Source organism: Nannobrachium achirus (genome assembly GCF_963921795.1).
Source record: "Nannobrachium achirus genome assembly, chromosome: 1".
NCBI lineage: Eukaryota > Metazoa > Chordata > Actinopteri > Myctophiformes > Myctophidae > Nannobrachium > Nannobrachium achirus.
In genome coordinates this window covers 70,452,271-70,472,945 of record NC_137810.1, presented here as the reverse complement: position 1 = coordinate 70,472,945, position 20,675 = coordinate 70,452,271, and the positions used below count along the sequence as shown (strand labels likewise).

The following is a 20,675-nucleotide window of genomic DNA, read 5'->3' as shown; positions in this document are numbered from 1 at the left end:
TGTCTCACCACGCCTTTCAGACGTTATAAAATACTGGGTAACCACATGCCTCTTGTGGCTTATTGCTTCATTATACACACTAGAAGCGTCTAGTCGGCGACCTGGCCAACTCGGAACAATGTAAATAGGGAATGAATGCCCCGCCCTTTAATGCAAACCCCATTATACCTGTTTTCATAGGACCCGTTTTGACCATCTGTCTGCCATTTATGCCCATATATGGAGTTATCTGTATCTGTCTGTCTGTATGTCACTGTCCATTTTATGTCCATATATGGAGATCACTGCAGTTATAGTTCTGGGTCCATTTTATGCCCATATATGGAGATATCTGTCTATCTGCGTCCATTTTATGCCCATATATGGAGTATCTGTCTGTGCCTCCAACTGTGTTGCAGACACAGTGCCGGTTCCCCCTTTAATGCAAACATCATTATACCTGTTGTCATAGGACCCGTTTTGAACATCTGTTTGCCTGTGTCCATTTATGCCCATATATGGAGATATCTGTATCTGTCTGTCTGCATCCATTTTATGCCCATATATGGAGATCTTTGACCATCTGTTTGCCTCTGTCCATTTATGTCCATATATGGAGATATCTGTATCTGTCTGTCTGCAATCCATTTTATGCCCATATATGGGGGCATTCATGTTATGCCCATATATGGAGAACGCGCGTGCCCGTGGGACGAACGGTTCTCGAGATACACGGATTACATACATACATACACACTCACAGAGATTTGTTGTTGACTCATGTGGCGTACGTGATGTCAGAGCCTTTTATGAAGTGATGTCACAATGAGTCAGAGCTTTCGCCGATTTCCTCCGGAACAGCCTGATGTCAACAATCAACCCCGCATAAGGAGATTCCGAACGTTTCGCGCCGGTTCGGGAAAACCGCGCGTCGGGTCGGGTCAAGACCCGGCACTGCACTCCGTGCCGCGGCGGGGAACGCGCGTGCCGAATCTGAAGCCGGTGGGACGAACGGTTCTCGAGATACGCGGATTACAGACACACAGACAGACAGACAGACACGCAGAGACTTCTCGCATTTATAGATAGATAAGACCTAACAGGTCAAAGGTCAATTGATGGACAGTTTAAGACAAGTGAAGCTGATAACTGCTGATGTCACAGACACAGGAAGGACATCTGCTGGAGAAAGAGACCATACAGACCAGTGGTGGAATGGAACTAAGTACATTTACTCAACTTCTGTACTTAAGTACAAGTTTAGTTTACTTTATTTACTTTACTTGATTATGTCAACTTTGTATATTTTATACTTCTACTGCACTACATCTATAGAGGCAAACACTGTAATTTTTACTCATTAATTATTTGAAAACTTTAGTAACCATTTACTTCAGATCTGATTTAGATTATTGCAATATACATAAACCAGCTATTTTATCACCTATTATACACTTTTTTTTATTTCGACACATTTTGAAAACATAAAAAGGGGGCATTCTGCATAATGAGTATTTGGTAATAAAGTGTATTTATTACTTTTACTAGTAACAGAGCTGCATTGTGATATTGCCACTTGGATTGTTTTTACCCTGATACAGACAGACAGTCTTTGAGTGGTTTGAGTGAATTTAGTGAACATGTACATACTGTAGTTACTAGGGGTGTGTATCCATCCCTTACATGGCGATTCGATACGTATCCGATACATGGGCTCCGATTCGATTCAGAGACGATACATCTTACATACAGAACGATTCGATACGATTCGATACGGTGCAATTTCGATACGATTTCGATACGATTTCGATTTTGTGGAATTGTATGCGATTCGATTGGATTCGATACGATTCGATGCGATACGGTGTGATCTGATACATACGTTTAATGAAACATTAATTTTCCATTCAATTAAGAAGCTATAATCTATAAAGTAGCATTGCTGACCTTCAAATAATGAATATCTCATAAAAGACCAAGGAATAACAGAAAATTGTAAAGAAAGATCGATGACAAATCATTTTCGTATCATGTCATTGTTGTGTTCATTCTAAATAGACACAGACATGTAGATACAAAAAATAATGAATGTAAACTAAACTAAGACATGTTTTGAAAATCTGTCTCACACACCCATTTCAAAGAGCTTCACTTTAGCAGTTACAGTTGGTCAGGTGGAGAAATATAAAACAAACACACAAAAGGCCTGGCCCTTCAGGCTTCAGTACAGTGCAATAATTGTACTTTGCAAAGCTGCTATAATAACACTGAAACACTAAAATATTACATCCTCACCAATGCCACATATCAGATCAATCCTCAGCAATGCCACAGATCAGATCACCAAATAAAACTAGTAAAAGAGCCTGCTGTTATTCAGTCAATAAGATCATTTCAAAAAGAACAGTAACAACGGCAGTATAAAGTAAGTGCAACATTTGAAGTCTGGCACACTTCTTGTTATCTTATGGCTCTACTGCAGTAGTTCTAAAAAGAAATCAATGTCAAGGACCCCCAGTTTGACATAGATCAGGCTCTTGTCTTAAGTTTAAATTAAATTTGTACACTCCCCTGAGTTACACATACCCAAGGGTCCATTTGGTTCCTATCATTTCGTCGAGGACCCCCTAGAACTCCCTCAAGGACCCTTGGGGGTCCCCGGACCCCACTTTGAAAACCAATACTCGCCCTTTGCAATAAAAGCTGATGCTGTGATTATTACCTTTGCTGTCGAAGTGCAGGGACTTCTGATGGTTCCACTGGGAAAAGTGTTATCCAATCCATTACTGTCGCATTCTTATAAAATCCAAACTTGCGTTTCTCCACTGGAATAATGAATCCATAGTGATGGAACTCAACTACCACGTTGTTGGTTTGTTTACAAGTCGCTGTGTGTCGCACATGCGAGCGTCATACACGCTGCATCGGAAGTAGCAGATCTATAAGTTTACAACCCATCCACATGCAACACCCTGTGGGCTTGTAGATCTGCGGCTTCCCGCAGGACAGTGACTGCAGTACGCAGAAACCCAGCTCTAGCGGAGGACAGAGCAGCAGGCAGCTTTTTCTTTTTTTTCTTTCCGTTGCACTGCAGCACTGACTGTGCTAGCAGAGCGCTCACTTTTGAAGTAATAATTTGTAACAGTAAACGATGAGTAAGTAAGTTCAGAATTTCACAGCAGGTTAATTATTTAATGCTAAAATCCGATTAATCCGATTAATTACTTTAGGACCGATACATCGACCGATACGGCCGCGATTTGGACCGATCCGGGTAAACGCGCATCGATGCGGCCGTATCGCTAGTGTTGAAACCGATAATCGATTCATATCGATTTTTTCCGGCACCCTTAGTAGTTACTGTACCTCCTCATTATCCCAGTCAATGTGTGTTACTATGATATCAAAATTATTCATGCCACAATATTCATATTATAATCACATGATAAATCACTGATGGAAATAATGATTGTAAATTAATCTCACCGTAGAGTCTCCAGTCTACAATGAGGACTTTTCAGTGCAGCACAGAGTAGATCCAGGTCCAGGTGGTTGGAACTTAAGTCCAGGTGTCTCAGATGGGATGGATTAGAACTGAGAGCTGAAGACACAACTTCCATGTGTTCCTTCTTGAGGAGATCACCAAAGCCAACAAGTCTGTAATTAGAGGTGGTCAATCAGACCACACACACACACACACACACACACACACACACACACACACACACACACACACACACACACACGTCAAGTCCATTTATTTATAAAGCAGATTTAAAAACAACCAGGTTGACCAAAGTGCTGTACATCATGAGAACGCAGTAAAAACAAATACAATACAAAGCAAAAACAACCGAAACATTTGTAAACATTTAAAACCTTGTAAGAACAGCTATAAAAACAAAACATTTAAGATATAAAACAATGACAGATAAAAGGCACAGGGAGGGAGGGGTCTAGGGCTCAAATGCTAGGGTGAAGAGGTGTGTTTTAAGTCAGATGGAAGCAGGGCCGGCGCGTATAGGTGAACTAGTCAACTGCCTAGAGCGACGCTTCTGAGAGGCGCCGAAAATGTGTTGGGGAAAAGACAGAGAGAGAGAGGGAGAGAGCGAGGGAGGGAGGGAGGGAGGGAGGGAGAGAGGAAGGGAAAAAAAGAAAAAAGAAAAGAAAAACTGACAGCGGCAGTGTTGGCCAACCCGGTGCATGCAGCTGTTAAAAAATGTGCCAATCACTTCACCTGAAGCCGCTTCGGGGGAGGGAGAGGCGCCCACGTAATGCCCAAACAGCTGCCCTGCCCTGGTCAACACACACTCACTCAACTCAACCCGCCAAGTCTGAACTCAAGTAAACAGGAAGCACAGACAGGTAGTATAACTAGCAAATATGTAAAAAAGACTAACTACAAAGATTATCAGGCTGTGAGTACAAAAGGAGTCGGTGAAGGAGAAAGAATTACAAAAAACACCATTAAGTCCACGGTGTCCACCGTCAGAGAAGGGCACACAGAGTTAGAGGAATTAATTTACCCAAAACCAGGATGATTATACAAGAGGATTTTCAGAGGTTCATTACAGTAATGCCCGCTGTGTTCATTTCTGAAAGGTAAGGCCTGGCAGCTGCCCATTATTATTTGTTTTATTTGCTGTGGTTTATCAACTTGCTGACTGCTGCTGGCTGCACACAGTTTGTGTGTCATGTGCTTGTGTGTGGTTATATGCACAACGGCTGTGCTGAGCGCTGACTTAACCTTTGTGTGTGTATGTGTGTGTGTGCGTGTGTGCGTGCGTGCGTGCGTGCGTGAGTGTGTGTGTGCGTGCGTATCACTGTTGATTTAACTATCATGTCTAGTTATAGTGTAGTGGTGTGAAGATACAGTACATTGTTTCTGTTCTAAATTTTCTATTCACATGACTACTAACCGAGCCTTTCTGCTGTTCCTCACAGCTGGGATGAGTCTGAGTCGGCTTAACACGTTTGTGGTGTATTTGTCCAGGTCCAACTCCTCCAGAACATCCTCTGACATCTGCAGCATGGCGGCCAGAACTGAACACTGGGTTGGAGACAGTTCTGTCTTTGATCTGTCCCCTGACTTCAGGTACTGTTGGATCTCTTGATGCACTGAGTGGTCGTTCATCTCCATCAAACAGTGGAAGATGTTGATAAATCTGTCAGGAGAGGCAAGGCTTTCATCCATCTTCTTCAGGTTGTTGATGGCTCTCTGGATGCTCTCTGGACTGTACTGTGTCTGAACCAGTAGACCTCCTAACAGACTCTGGTTGGACGGCAGTGAGAGACCATGAAGGAAGCGGAGAAACAGGTCCAGGTGACCATTCTTACTCTGTATGGCTTTACGGTTGGCTGCGTACAGGAAGTCCTCCAAGGACATGTCACTGGTGTAATCATGTTCCCTTGTGTCACGTCCCAGGAATGTCTTCAGTACCTCCATGTTCTTCTGTGTGAAACAGTGGAACAGGTAGACTGCAGCCAGAAACTCCTGGATGATCAGATGAACAAAGCAGTAGACTGCTCTCTGGAAGAGCATGCCCTCTCTTTTGAAGATCTCTGTGCACACTCCTGAGTACAGCGAGGCGTCTTTCACATCCAGACCACACTCTTCCAGGTCTTCTTGGTAGAACATGATGCTGCCTTTCTCCAGATGTTCAAACGCCAGCCTGCCCAGCTTCAGAAGAACCTCCCTGTCCTTCTCCATCATCTTCTGTTGATTCTCTCCCTCTTTTCTGTTTCTTTTCTTGTTTCTTTTTTTCCCCTCATGAGGCTCATCATACTTCAGCTCCTTCCTCTTTGTCTGGACCAACAGGAAGTGGCAGCACATGGCAGTCAGGGTCGTGGGCAGCTGTCCTGTCTCGTCTGTCTTCACCATGTCCTCCAGAACGGTAGCGCTGATCCAACAGAAGACTGGGATGTGACACATGATGTGGAGGCTCTTTGACGTCTTCATGTGTGAGATGATTCTGCTGGCCAGCTCCTCATCACTGAACCTCTTCCTGAAGTACTCCTCCTTCTGGGGATCTGTGAACCCTCGTACTTCTGTTACCAGGTCAACATATGCAGGAGGGATCTGATTGGCTGCTGCAGGTCTGGTGGTTATCCAGATGAGAGCCAATGGGAGCAGATTCCCCTCAATGAGGTTTGTCAACAGCCCGTCCACTGACGATGTCACTGTGACATCAGAGATGATGTCATTGTTGAAGTTGAAGGACAACCTGCTTTCATCCAAACCATCAAAGATGAGGCCAACCTTCCAGACAGCGAGCTGCTCTGCTGTGACCTTCTTCAACGTTGGATGTAAAACATGGATCAGTGAGAGAAGACTGTGCTGCTCATCTCTGACCAAGTTCAGCTCCCGGAATGAGAAGGGAACCAGGAGAATGACATCTTGATTTTCCAAACCCTTTGCCCAGTCCAGAGCGACCTTACGCACAGAGAAGGTTTTTCCAATGCCAGCGACGCCCTTGGTCAGAACTCTTCTGATTGGTGTCTCTCTGCCAAGGAGGAGGGGCTTAAAGATGTCACAGCAGTTGATTGGTTGGTCATGGAGGGTGTTCTTCTTGGAGAGCGTCTCAAGCTGGTAGACCTCATGTTGGTTATTAACCCCTTCACTCTCTCCCACTGTGATGTAGAGCGCTGTGAAGATGCTGCTGAGGGAGGGCACTTCAGTGACGTCCGTCACATGATCCAGACTGTTCAAAGTGATCTTATAAACCTTTAAATCCTCCTGCACACTGACACCTGCTATGAGAAGACAATAGAGACATTTTAAACATTCAGCTTCATTTATTGCGACCGTTAGGTCGCAGTTACTTGTACTCCTATACTATCCAAACCTCCACCGCTGTCAGTCCCTCCATCAGTCAGTCAGTCTGTCAGTCACGTCACACGCCACACGTCACACTTTTCCCCTACTCATATCTCTGCCACCGTTGCCCCGATCCATGCCAAAATTTCCACACAAACTCCTTGCCTGCCAAACCACAACCTCCAGGGAACCCCGGAGCGCCAGGGACCCCCAGGGACGCCAACGGGGCTGATCACGGGGAATTCCCGGGGACCACCGACTCCTGGTGCTCCAGAATGGATGCAAAAGTGGTCGTGCCCCCAGTGGAGGAGTGGAGGAACACATTTTTTGGCCTATTTGTGTATTCAAATAAATAAGCGACCTAACGGTCGCTTATCTCCCGATTAGAGAGTCTTACTGTTAACTTTACATTCTTAAAGCTGTGTACACACATTAGTGTTACATGTCCTCCGTTAGAAAAAATATATGAATAGAACCAGTAAGATTCCATAAATCAGGTGATAACGGTCACATACACAAACTTTGGGAGGCAATGGTAGGTCAGGAGGGAATATGGGGAATGGGACAGATCCATGTTGATGACATGACTGTAGAGATTCTGTGTACCGGTTTGTGTGATTTTAGGGCAAAATCTGTAGGAGCAGCTTCCAAAAATGTGTCTTGCAAGAATCTGCCTCATGGTGGCGCTAGAAGAGGGCCATGTGAGAAATGAGGGGTTTGGTTTGGCAGCCAAGGAGAGTGTGTGCAAAGTTGGCATGGATTGGGGCAACGGTGGCGGAGATATGAGTAGGGGAAAAATGTGACGTGTGACGTGACAGAGGGACAGACTGACTGACACTGACAGCCGGTGGAGGTTTTGATAGTAACTGCGACCTGACGGTCGCAATAAGAAAATAAATGTCAGGAAAATAATATTGTGTGATATTTTTGTCTTTAGCTACACTATTTGAAAATGTCTTCTGCCATCTAAATATTAAAGTAATTAACATGGAATTCTAATTAGTGTAAATTGTGTCCAGTCTTACTGTGTCCACTGCTGGTGTGACTGGGTGTCTTCAGTCTACGTCTGGTCCTGAAGATCTTTCCACACTGGGGACAGTCATGGTGTCCTGTTGGAGCAGACTGCTCCCAGTATGAGGTGATGCACTGTCTGCAGAACCAGTGTCCACAGCTGCTAGAGACTGGATCTGTCAGAACCTCCTCACACACTGAACACCTGGACGCCTGCTCTGTCACAACACACACCCTCTTCCTCTTCCTGTGGAGGAGAAGAATTATTTATTATGACTATAGTCCTGGAGGATAGAAGGATGTTTATTTATATTATTTATTATGACTATAGTCCTGATGGATAGAAGGATATTTATTTATATTATTTATTATGACTATAGTCCTGATGGATAGAAGGATATTTATTTATATTATTTATAGTGCTGTCCGAGTTAACTAAATTAATCGCAATTAACTCACCGTTATGTTAATCGCGATTAATTATTTTAATCGCAATTAATCGCATATTTACAAACATTACTACAATATCGGCTATATTGGCTACAAGGTCCATCCCTGTTGATGTAATAAAACATACAAAGTATAATTAAAGCATAAAGGTGGACACAACAGTAATCATTTAGCAGATCCTTATACCCATCAGCTGAAGTCTGTTTAATGCAATACCATTATGATTTATTCAGGTTTTTAATTGATTTAGAATAAAAGATTAACATACTTTTGCATAAATCCAGCAAATATTTACACTCCCAAGGGCCACAAAAGACTTGAAAGTTATCCCTCTAAGTTACATTGTGACCTGATAAAAGCTGATGACTTATTTGCGATTAATCGCGCGATTAACTACATAAATCATGCGATTCATCGCGATTAAAATATTTAATCGTTGGACACCACTAATTATTTATTATGACTATAGTCCTGGTGCATAGAAGGATATTCATTTATATTATTCATTATGACTATAGTCCTGCTGGATAGAAGGATATGTGTGGGCTTGATGAAAGGCAAGACCAGTATGTTGTACCAAAACGTTATATCAAGTTTATTCTCCTCAAAAAAATGACCAACAGAGATCAGTGATCTTACTTTGTGTGTGGAGGTCCAGGTTCATTACTGAAGTCGGGCCAAAGTCCTTTAGAGCGATCACTCTTCATAGACACACAGCTGGGTGTTGGAGACTCTGCTCTGTGGTGAACAGACAAAAACACACATATTATTACCAGTAGACAACCACTGAACAGTAAGATACTTCCATCTTTGCTTCATGCTTAGGAGAAACGCTATTTCATCTTTGTGTGGGTGGATGAGTGTTCGGAGCACAAACAAAGTCTGCCCTGATCTCAGTCAGCAGCATGTGGCTGCTGTGTCTCAGCGTTGTCAGCGAGGCACAGAACGAGAACATGCATGTGGATCACAGGGCGTCACAAGGAGGGGGGAAAGTGGGACTGAGTTACTACGGACCAATAAGGCACTCGGTGCCACACTGTGAGCTTGTATATCTGCTATTTTTCAATAGTTAAAGCACAAAATAACGTGTAATAATGCGTTCCCAGTCTAAATGGGTTAAACCCCACCCCCCTATGAAGAACATTCATGGGGGCCCCGCAGTGAATCCTTGTACCCAGGGCCCAGCATTTGGTGCGACACCCCTGCCAACAGGAGCAGATTTGGAGCGGAGGACGGTCCTCGATCGCTCCAAGCTGTTCTGGCGCATTTTAAAACTACTTATCAACAGTCACAATTAACCGTTAGTGTTTACTGGTAAATGTGGCTTTCCCTACTACTGTGATATTCTGAATAGGCCTATCACGTTCTGATAATATATTTTTCATAAAAAAAAATAAAAAAATGAACCTATTAATTTAGAACTTTGATTGCCAACATAACAAACGGAGGTTTGAACCTACGAACGTTCGGTTACAGCCCTGGCAGTTACAAGACATTGTTTGTGTTGTTCCAGTTGAAGTTCACAGAGATCAGTGTTTCACTATAATGTGTGTATTTGGTATTTTCTTACAGTCTATATCTGTAACCAAACACTTTCCAGTTGAACTTCACAGATACACGTAGGTGATCTTACCTTGTGTGTGGAGGTCCAGGTTCACTGAAGACAGGAGGATGATGTTTAGACCAGTCACTCTTCACAGACACACAGCTGGGTGTTGGAGACTCTGCTCTGTGGTCAACACTTCTGGAATCACAACAATATTCATACAATGATCATGTGAATGAAAAAGTCTGTTTGTTATAGATTCTGTATTGTTACATTGCATTTTACAAGAGAGTAACCTGAAAAGGTCGAGACCCACTGTTATGAATACAGCTTGAAAGGGGAGGATACTGTTATTAGACTCTGTGTCTATTACTTTGTTGTGTTATGGTGTTGTGTACAGGGTTGAGATGCCGTGGGCTCGGTTGGGCTCGGTGAGCCCACACTTAAAGCAGTACGCACGCGCGCCCGACATGCTCGCACACGCACACACGCGCACGTGCACGCACGTCTTTTTTTAGGTTTTTTAGAACTTTGATTATATTGTGTTTTTCTCTAGATAGATATGCATTTACATTGTTATATTGCTGTTAATGTACTGACATATTATCTTGTTTATTATTGTGATGTTTTTTATCTGCTTATTGTAAGTCGCTTTGTATTAAAAGCGTCTGCTAAATGCCTAAACTGTAAACTGTAAACTGTGTGACGGCTCGACGGCTCGGTCAACACTTCAATGCCCTACCTGTCTGCCTTGCATAACAATACTCTGGTAGGCAGGCTCATTTACACTTGTATATGCGGCCAGCAGAACGTTCACCTAGCATTCTTTGCAGACTTTTAGCTCCTTTCGGAACCTCTCCCTCCGCTATGCAGCTCCTCACTCTTCATGTCATGAGTTTAAATCACTCATTTTGTCAGAGCTGCGGAGGGAGAGGTTCCGAAAGGAGCTAGCAGACTTTACTGTGTGTGGGTGAGTCTATAAAGTCTGTGTAAACTAAAGTTATTTTATATAAAACTTAAAGGATAATACTAAAATAAAAACAACAAATTAACAATGTAACTAAATAATAAGAAATATAATTACATTGAAAATGTTGTGTTATACAGTATTAGCACCGAGCGGCAGGTATGCGTGCTCACATGCGCGTGCTCGCACACATTATGTGCATGTGACGTCATGAATTTAGAGGGCCACCACTTCAAAAATCCATATCACACCACTGGTTGTGTATATTGTATAGTGTTAATAAGAGGATTGACATACTGTGAATGTGGAGGTCCAGGTTCGCTGAAGACAGGAGGATGATGTTTAGACCAGTCACTCTTCATAGACACACAGCTGGGTGTTGGAGACTCTGCTCTGTGGTCAACACTTCTGGAATCACAACAATATTCATACAATGATCATGTGAATGAACACATAGACCCCTCTCCTCCCAATTCCCCTGTCCCCATCTCTTGTCCTACACTTCCAACAATGCGACAGAGTCAGGAATGTAAAAGACCTGCCACAGAGCATGCTTTGGAGGCAATGGGCTTTGCTTTGGACTTTCTTAAAAAGCCAAAACTAAAATTGCCAAATTATTGTAGTGAGTAAAAGTAAAATATTTGGATCCGAGATGTAGTGGAGTAGAAGTAAAAGTACTGTAAATTGAAAAGTATGCATGCATATATTCCTCTCTTGGTGACATTTTCGAGTAGTGACAACAAATAAGGTGTTTGTTAGCCGATGGGGTGCATGCAGCGCAGCGAGCACAGCACATGAGCACACAGCGAATGTCCACAACGCAGTGAACAGAACAGAGCAGAGGAGGGGGCGGGGCCGAGGGACGTGTAGAAGTGGAATGTACCAAGTTGAGTCAACTATGTAGGGGTGAAACTTTGATATACTAACTTGATGTTATGTAGATAAACAACAAAGCTAAGCATATGGACTATACCAATTATTCATTTTAAACGGACGGTCCCTAGGAAAAACATTGTGGACAGGAGGATGATGTTTAGACCAGTCACTCTTCATAGACACACAGCTGGGTGTTGGAGACTCTGCTCTGTGGTCAACACTTCTGGAATCACAACAATATTCATACAATGATCATGTGAATGAAAGAGTCTGTTTGTTATAGATTCTGTATTGTTACATTGCATTTTACAAGAGAGTAAAACTCCATGGTGAAGTAACAGGAAAATCATTGTGATAAAATATCACTGGAAAGCAGTAAAATGTACTAAAATGGAGCCATACTGTAGATCTACCTGGCAACACTGAGTGTACATATATTGTAGATTACACAACACGTAGTTCTGACAAAGCAATCTGATTGGTTCAAATAGCTGTGATGATAATGAGCATTATGGAACAGTCTCGGAAACAACATGACTGAACATCAACATGAATGAAATAAAAAATCATATACACGAAGTAACACGCAGTCAGTCTGTATACTGAACACATTGTGAATTGTACAGTTCTTTCACAAACAGCACACATCAGGGACGGACTGGGACTAAAATTCAGCCCTGGCATCTTGGCCAGACCAGCCCCCACAACCAACGCGCGCGAAGATATACCGGTCGAGGGCGGCACATATAAATACACAAGTGTTTAATACCACAACTTTTACAGACAACAAATGATAACTACACAACTACACAATCCATAAATTGTATAACATACAGTTCTCACCACCAAACAGCGGAGTATGAACATGATTAGTGCCAAAATGTTTCAGAACTTTGGCTATTTTCTTTCTTTTTTTTTTTACACCAGCCCCCCCAGCCCCCTAGCCTACCAGCCCACCGGGCAAATGCCCTGTATGCCAGATGGCCAGCCCGCCCCTGGCACACATAGTACCTTGAATTCTATATCTACCCTGAGATCCTCAGTTACTGGAGTAAGAGAGGAAACGAGAGTTATGCATATAACTATGGTTCTATGAATACCGGATAACCGCCAGAGGGCGGTGTATGAACACCGTGGATAAACATCACGCGCTTGCGTAGAGGTCGAATTCTAATAACAACATAGTCACCCGTGACCCTGTGTGCCTGTGCGTGAGCACGTACACTGCCTACATAGGCAGGACGCACACAAGGACCTCCCTCGTGAAAATCTTTTCGTCTGGGATTCCGAGTGACAGACACCTCTGGTGGTTATCCGGTATTCATAGAACCATAGTTATATGCATAACTCTCGTTCTATTTCATACCTCCTAACCGCCAGAGGGCGGTGTATGAACACCGTGGATAACGTATATCAACATGGTCACGAGGAACCTGCACTCACCAACCATCAGTTACAGGTCGAGGAGGCCGACAACACAGCCATCTGGACCAGTCGAGGGGCAGCAACATTCACCCGGTAGAAGCGGGCGAACGTAGAGGGGGAAGCCCATGTTGCCGCCGCACAGATATCCATCAGTGGCACGCCCTTCAGTGCCGCCCAGGAGGTGGACACCTTCCTGGTGGAATGGCACTTCACTGGAGGAGCCGGCAGCCCCTTCCGCTCATAAGCCTGCAAAACGGCATCAATGATCCAGTGAGCAAGACGTTGCTTGGACAGAGCATGTCCCTTCCTGTGCCCTCCATAGCAGAGGAAGAGAGCATCCGACTTCCGAAACGCCATCGTGCTGTCAATGTACTGCCTCAGGGCCCGAATGGGACACAATCGCACATCATGACTCGACCCCTCCGCCCCTGGGTGCGCAGCATAAGCTGTCAGAGTGACAGGCTGGTTGACGTGAAAGGCTGAAATCCTTTTCGGCAGGAAAGAGGGGTTGGGCCACATGGTAACCCCAGAGCCATCCGAGGACCACCTCAAACAGTCCATAGCGACAGATAGGGCATGGAGTTCCCCTACTCGCTTGGCAGACGTGATGGCAAGGAGAAAGGCGGTTTTAGCAGACAACCACTTGAGACCAGCCTGCTCCAGCGGCTCAAACGGCGGAGAACATAAGGCTTCCAGGACCATAGGCAAGTCCCACGAGGGCACTCTAGCCACGTGCGGGGGGTGCAATCTGAGCACTGCCTTCAGAAATCGACTGACCAGCGGATGAGACCCCAGCGTCCGACCGTCCACCAGCACATGCCGAGCTGAGATGGCAGCAACATACACCGTCATAGTAGAGGACGAGAGCCCCTTGACCAGCAACGTCTGAAGATACCGTAGCAGTCTCTGCACAGAGCACCTGACCGGATCCTCGTGTTGAGACTCGCACCACTTGCAGAACAGCTTCCACCTGTTTGCATAAAGCGCTCTTGTGGAGGGCGCATGAGCGTTGAGCAGGGTCTGGACAACTGCCTCATCGCAGGACTCTAGCAGAGACCCTGGCCCCTCAGGGGCCAGACATGGAGCTGAAGGCGATCTGGCTGGGGATGCCAAATGCGGCCCTGCACCTGTGACAGGAGATCCTGCCTCGACGGGAGGGGCCAAGGCGTTCCAATGAGAAGCCGCCTGATCATGGGGAACCAGATCCTCCCTGGCCAGTAAGGAGCCACCAGCAGCACTGTGTGACTGCCTGTGGCTATCCTGTGAAGTGTCAGCGTGAGCATGGGCAAAGGAGGGAACGCATATAAGAGGCCTGGCGGCCATGGGTGAGCGAACGCGTCCTGTCCCAATGGACAGGCTGGATCCGACAGGGAGAACCACTGCTGGCAGTGCGTTGACTCGCTTGAGGCAAAGAGATCCACCTCTGCCTTGCCGTACTTTTCCCAGATCCGTTGGACCACGGCCGGGTTCAATCTCCACTCCCCCGGTGGAGGATCCTGACGGGACAGCAAATCCGCTGCCTGGTTGCAGACTCCCGGTAGGTGCACTGCCCGGAGACTGCGAAGGCGAGGAAAAGCCCACTTGAGGAGCCTCTGGGCCTCCAGCAGACACTCCTTGGATCTGATGCCACCCTGATGGTTCACGTGGTACACCGTTGCTACGTTGTCCGACTTGACAAGGACATGCCTCCCCTCCAAGGCAGGAAGGAAGTATTTGAGGGCCAAGTACACTGCCCGGAGTTCCAGCACATTTATGTGTAGTCGCCTCTCCTGAGGGCCCCAGCACCCTCTGACTGCCCTGTGCTCCCATAAGGCTCCCCAGCCTGACAGGGAAGCGTCCGTCACCACCAACTCCCGGCGGGAGGGTAGTGCCCCCACGGGCACGCCCTGGCACAGTCTCTCCCTTCTCCTCCACGGCTCCAGCAACCGACGGTGATGACTGGAGATCGTCACCAGACTCTCCTGATCCCACACGGGGTCGAGGCCCAAGCCGTTGACCCACACCTGCAGAGGCCGCACTGACAGGAGCCCAAGAGGTACAAGCCTGGATACCGATATCAGTAAACCCAGCAGCCTGAGGAGCAGTCCATACTCGAGCGTGGTGCTTCTCCGCACATGAGACACAAGCTCCAGGATGCTGTCCACTCGCCGTGGAGAGGGGCAGGCCATCATTGAAACGGAGTTGAGGGCGATTCCAATGAATACAGTTTCCTGACTGGGAGTCAAGGAGCTCTTGGTGAGGTTCACTGTGAGCCCCAGTTGCGCCACATGGTTCAAGAGGGCCGATGTGTCGCTGAGTACCTGTCCTCGAGTCGACGCGCACACCAGCCAATCGTCGAGGTACGGGAGAATCCGCATCCCTCTGTCCTGGAGCGGGGCCAGCGCCGCCGCTACGAACCTGGTGAAGACCCGGGGGCTGAGAGAGAGGCCAAACGGAAGGACCCGGAACTGGTATGCCTGACCCTCGAAGGCGAACCGGAGGAACTGTCTGTGGTCTGGTGCTATTGGCACGTGAAAATAAGCATCTTTTAAATCTATACTGGTGAACCAGTCCTTTGCTGCCACAGCTTGGAGAACGTCCACTGGGCGCAACATCTTGAAATGAAAAGTCTTCAGGAATTGGTTCAGATTCCTGAGATCGAGGATTGGCCGAAGTGTGCCATCCTTCTTTGGGATAAGAAAATAATTTGAGTAGAACCCTCTTAGCCTTGCTGAACCAGGTACACTCTCTATGGCATCCTTCACTAGGAGCTCTGTAATTTCCTGTCTGAGGGCCTGAGACCTCAGCGGATCGTCGACCACGGTCATCCTCACCCCGGTGAATGCTGGGGGCCGACGTCTGAACTGAATCCTGTATCCTCCGGATATTGTGGAAAGTACCCAGGGGTCCGAAGTTAGGGCTTCCCAGCGGCTTAGATGTTCTGGGGTGAACCGGCTGGGGCCCGGGTCGGGGGAGTCACGCTCGACTCCCCCGGCCCTTGAATGATTTGGATGATCGGCCGCCCCCACGCCTGGGAGCCCTACCTCTGGGCTCCCTAAAAGAGGGCTGTGGGGGCGCTCGTTGGGGCTGGTCGTGCCGAAACGAAGAGTCTCTAGCCGCCGATGATGAAGCGCTCTGACCACCAGATGCTGAGCGTTGAGTGCCCGTGCGCCTTGACTGCCGTGCGGGTTCCCGGCACAAGTCTGCGAACTGACGCCTGTACTTCTTCACCTCAAGGCAGCGGTCCAGGGCCTCTTGAGCTGAGGGCCCAAAAATCTGGCCTGGGGCAACAGGCAGCTTGCAGAGCTTCTTCCTGCACTGCGCTGACACAGGGGCCTGAGCAAGCCAGACCTGGCGACGAGCCAAGGTCAAGGTGGACATAACCCTTCCCAGGTCCTTAGCCATGTAGGCAAAGGCCCTGAGTGAAGCCTCACTCAGGCTCTGTGTTGCCGCATCCGCCCCCGCCGCCACAAGAGACTTGTCCAGGGCCAGGACAAGGTGGGACATCGAATTCCCCACACGCGCCACCTGAGCTGCTGACTCATAAGCCTTGGTGATGTAGTCATCCGTCAGTCTGCATTGGGCCAGTGGACATTTAGGATCCTGACTAAGGGCCTCCTCTGGTGACACCACCAGGGAAGCGATTGAATTCTCCACCGCTGGCATATGGTCCAACCCAAACTGTGCCGCGTCAGCCATGGCACCCATGGCCCTGCGGTCTTGCGATGGATGACGATTAGACCTGGGATCTGCCCAGCATGATTGCAGCTCCGCAATGAAAGCCCTCGAAGGCGGCACAGAGAAAACTGGATCCGGCCTATGCCTGAAGAATTCATTGGAAAGCTGGGGCCCTTCAGTAGAGACCTCAATGCCCAGCCGCGACAGGGCAAGCTGAAGGTCCTCCTTGGTTGCAGTAGTAGCAGTACTTGCTCCTGACCCCTGTGAGCCCGACTCAGAGCGAGGGGCCTCTCCAACTGGCTCCTCATGATATGAAACCTCATTTGTGAAGAGAGAGTCTGAGGCCGATATAGACAGGACGTCCTCCAAACCAGCAGCCCATGCTGCAGCATGGTCCAGGCCCAGCTGCCTAGCATGGCGTTGGGGCCCTACGGTAGCAGCACCGGTGGTAGGGGTACGGGGCTGCAGGTTATAGAGCAGGGCCTTAATCTGAGCAAACTCAGCGGCCAGTGAGTCCACCGTGTGCGACGGGGGTTGCTGGTCCTCCTGACGCACCTTTTTCGCACCTGCACCTTCCCCACCAGCCGTTTCACGACGGCCCTTCTTGGCGCCTGCCTTCTTGGCCAATGCGTCCTTACTATGGGAGCGCTTGCTCTTAGAAAGCCCCCTCACTGGGCTCAAGACTGGCATGCCTGATGGAGGCATGTCCCTGCCCTCAGCCGTCGCCAGCCGTGCCTTCCTCGCATCCAAGGCCATGCAGCTGCAATTCGTGCACGCCTCCGTCGTCAAGGCTTGCCTCAGATGGTCAATGCCGAGACAGCGCGGGCACCAGTCATGACCATCCTCCATATCCAAAGCGGCGGCGCACCGGGCACATGCGTTCTGCATGACTGGTGATTATAGCAGCTTTAACTGTAGCGAAGGAACGAACACCGCTCTCTGATGCTACACGCTTTTAAATGCCAGCACCGTGTGCTGTGCAACGCTGTAAACAAGCGACAGCTAACGTTAGCTTGTGGAGCGAAGACCGCTCTCTATGCTACACGCTTTTAAATGCCAGCACCGTGTGCTGTGCAACGCTGTAAACAAGCGACCGTTAACGTTAGCTTGTGGAGCGAACACCGCTCTCTATGCCAACGTTAGCCGCAGACCCACGCTGGTTAGGCTAATAGCGCTATCGCTAAACAACCATACACCAACACACTGCTGCCTTGCAGGGTTCACCAATAGCTATGTAGCGAAGACCACTATCGACGCTATAGTGAACGGCAGACGTGCTACACACGTGGGTCACAAACTCACAACACAATACAACTAGCTTTATGGAGCGAAAACCACTCTCGACGCTAGTATATTAGCAATTGGCTATCATCAGCCGTTACTTACCGTACTGCTTTCAGTCCCATCTTGAACAGGGTAAACCTTGCAGTCCACGTAGTCTCTAGGAGGGAGAAAACCGCAGCTCCCACCGTACCATATAGGTTTAGGTTATCGAGACTCCAACGCATCTGCTGTGTCGACCTGCGCTCTAGGCGAAAAGATGAAAGAGGGAGGTCCTTGTGTGCGTCCTGCCTATGTAGGCAGTGTACGTGCTCACGCACAGGCACACAGGGTCACGGGTGACTATGTTGTTATTAGAATTCGACCTCTGCGCAAGCGTGTGATGTTTATCCACGGTGTTCATACACCGCCCTCTGGCGGTTAGGAGGTATGAAATAGAACATCCGTTTCCGCTACCCAGGACGGAGGTGCGAGAGACTAGGAAAGTCCTTTGTGCCGGTCGCTCTCAAGCAATACAATGAGACTCATAACGGTCGCTTGCCAAGGCCAATTAACATAACCTAGGATAACCTAGGATAACCTAGGACAACTGTTACCTTGCACTACTGGAACAAAAGTTGTACTGACTCTGACCTCTAAGTACTTTACCAGAGAGGGTTGCTTGTGGCGTCTTGCTGTGGCTCCCTTTCTTGCGTTTTAATTTTTTTATTCTTGATTTATTTACACTGACTCTGGACACTTATTTTGGCGCTAAACTATTGGTTGTGTTGGTTGAACTGAGTACTATTGCTGTGTTGATATGGTGGTGAGATACTCGTGTTGCACTGACTAGCATTGACTGTTATGAACACTTTTGTTTGGCTCTGTTAGGATGTTGGCTCTTTGTTAAGCTGTGCTTTGAGTATTGCTTTTTATTGTGTGTGTGACATGACACTAGTGTGTGTATTGTATAATAGGAGGATTGGCATACTGTGTATGTGGAGGTCCAGGTTCACTGAAGACAGGAGGATGATGTTTAGACCAGTCACTCTTCATAGACACACAGCTGGGTGTTGGAGACTCTGCTCTGTGGTCAACACTTCTGGAATCACAACAATATTCATACAATGATCATGTGAATGAAAGAGTCTGTTTGTTATAGATTCTGTATTGTTACATTGCATTTTACAAGAGAGTAAAACTCCATGGTGAAGTAACAGGAAAATCATTGTGATAAAATATCACTGGAAAGCAGTAAAATGTACTAAAATGGAGCCATACTGTAGATCTACCTGGCAACACTGAGTGTACATATATTGTAGATTACACAACACGTAGTTCTGACAAAGCAATCTGATTGGTTCAAATAGCTGTGATGATAATGAGCATTATGGAACAGTCTCGGAAACAACATGACTGAACATCAACATGAATGAAATAAAAAATCATATACACAAAGTAACACGCAGTCAGTCTGTATACTGAACACATTGTGAATTGTACAGTTCTTTCACAAACAGCACACACACATAGTACCTTGAATTCTATATCTACCCTGAGATCCTCAGTTACTGGAGTAAGAGAGGAAACATCCGTTTCCGCTACCCAGGACGGAGGTGCGAGAGACTAGGAAAGTCCTTTGTGCCGGTCGCTCTCAAGCAATACAATGAGACTCATAACGGTCGCTTGCCAAGGCCAATTAACATAACCTAGGATAACCTAGGATAACCTAGGACAACTGTTACCTTGCACTACTTGAACAAAAGTTGTACTGACTCTGACCTCTAAGTACTTTACCAGAGAGGGTTGCTTGTGGCGTCTTGCTGTGGCTCCCTTTCTTGCGTTTTAATTTTTTTATTCTTGATTTATTTACACTGACTCTGGACACTTATTTTGGCGCTAAACTATTGGTTGTGTTGGTTGAACTGAGTACTATTGCTGTGTTGATATGGTGGTGAGATACTCGTGTTGCACTGACTAGCATTGACTGTTATGAACACTTTTGTTTGGCTCTGTTAGGATGTTGGCTCTTTGTTAAGCTGTGCTTTGAGTATTGCTTTTTATTGTGTGTGTGACATGACACTAGTGTGTGTATTGTGTAATAGGAGGATTGACATACTGTGTGTGTGGAGGTCCAGATTCACTGAAGACAGGAGGATGATGTTTAGACCAGTCACTCTTCATAGACACACAGCTGGGTGTTGGAGACTCTGCTCTGTGGTCAACACTTCTGGAATCACAACAATATTCATACTATTGTCAAAGGTTAACAGGGTTTTAAAAAAAAAAGGGGAAAAAAAGTAAAAAAAGTATAGTTTCCAGTTTTCATGAAAGAAACTATCTATAGATTGTTGAAAAGACAGACAGACAGACAGACAGACAGACAGACAGACAGACAGACAGACAGAACATCTTATATATCTGAGCATAGATCAGAGTCCTACTATGAGCTGGGTATCCGTGGATATCCAACATGGACCAGAGTTTGATGAGTGCAAACGGGTGGAAAATATAATTGTATAAGTTCACGGGGACGGGCGGTACAGTTCAAATATGATTATTTTGGGGGTCAAGGCCTGAAAAGGTTGAGAGCCACTGCTATGAATAAAGCTTGAAAGGGGAGGATACTGTTATTAGACTCTGTGTCTTGATTTATCCATTATTTGCACATTATCATGACAATACTT

At 46.6% G+C, this 20,675-nt stretch overlaps 1 protein-coding gene across 1 annotated transcript in view; it reads right to left on the bottom strand.

Annotated features, from left to right (window-relative positions):
- The window catches only part of LOC308289669 (protein NLRC3-like), a gene marked incomplete at its 3' end in the record, with an annotated part of 54,274 nt that extends 34,095 nt beyond the window's left edge, over window positions 1–20,179 (bottom strand). The window contains exons 1-5 of the mRNA XM_080731412.1: window positions 20,108–20,179; window positions 18,980–19,090; window positions 11,068–11,178; window positions 9,891–10,001; window positions 5,317–5,369 (exon numbers count right to left, since the gene is read on the bottom strand). Of these exons, the coding sequence (XP_080587538.1) occupies window positions 5,317–5,369; window positions 9,891–10,001; window positions 11,068–11,178; window positions 18,980–19,090; window positions 20,108–20,172 (451 nt within the window). The 5' untranslated portion in view covers window positions 20,173–20,179. The remainder of the gene's footprint in view (window positions 1–5,316; window positions 5,370–9,890; window positions 10,002–11,067; window positions 11,179–18,979; window positions 19,091–20,107) is intronic.
- Between the last annotated feature and the right edge of the window lie 496 nt (window positions 20,180–20,675).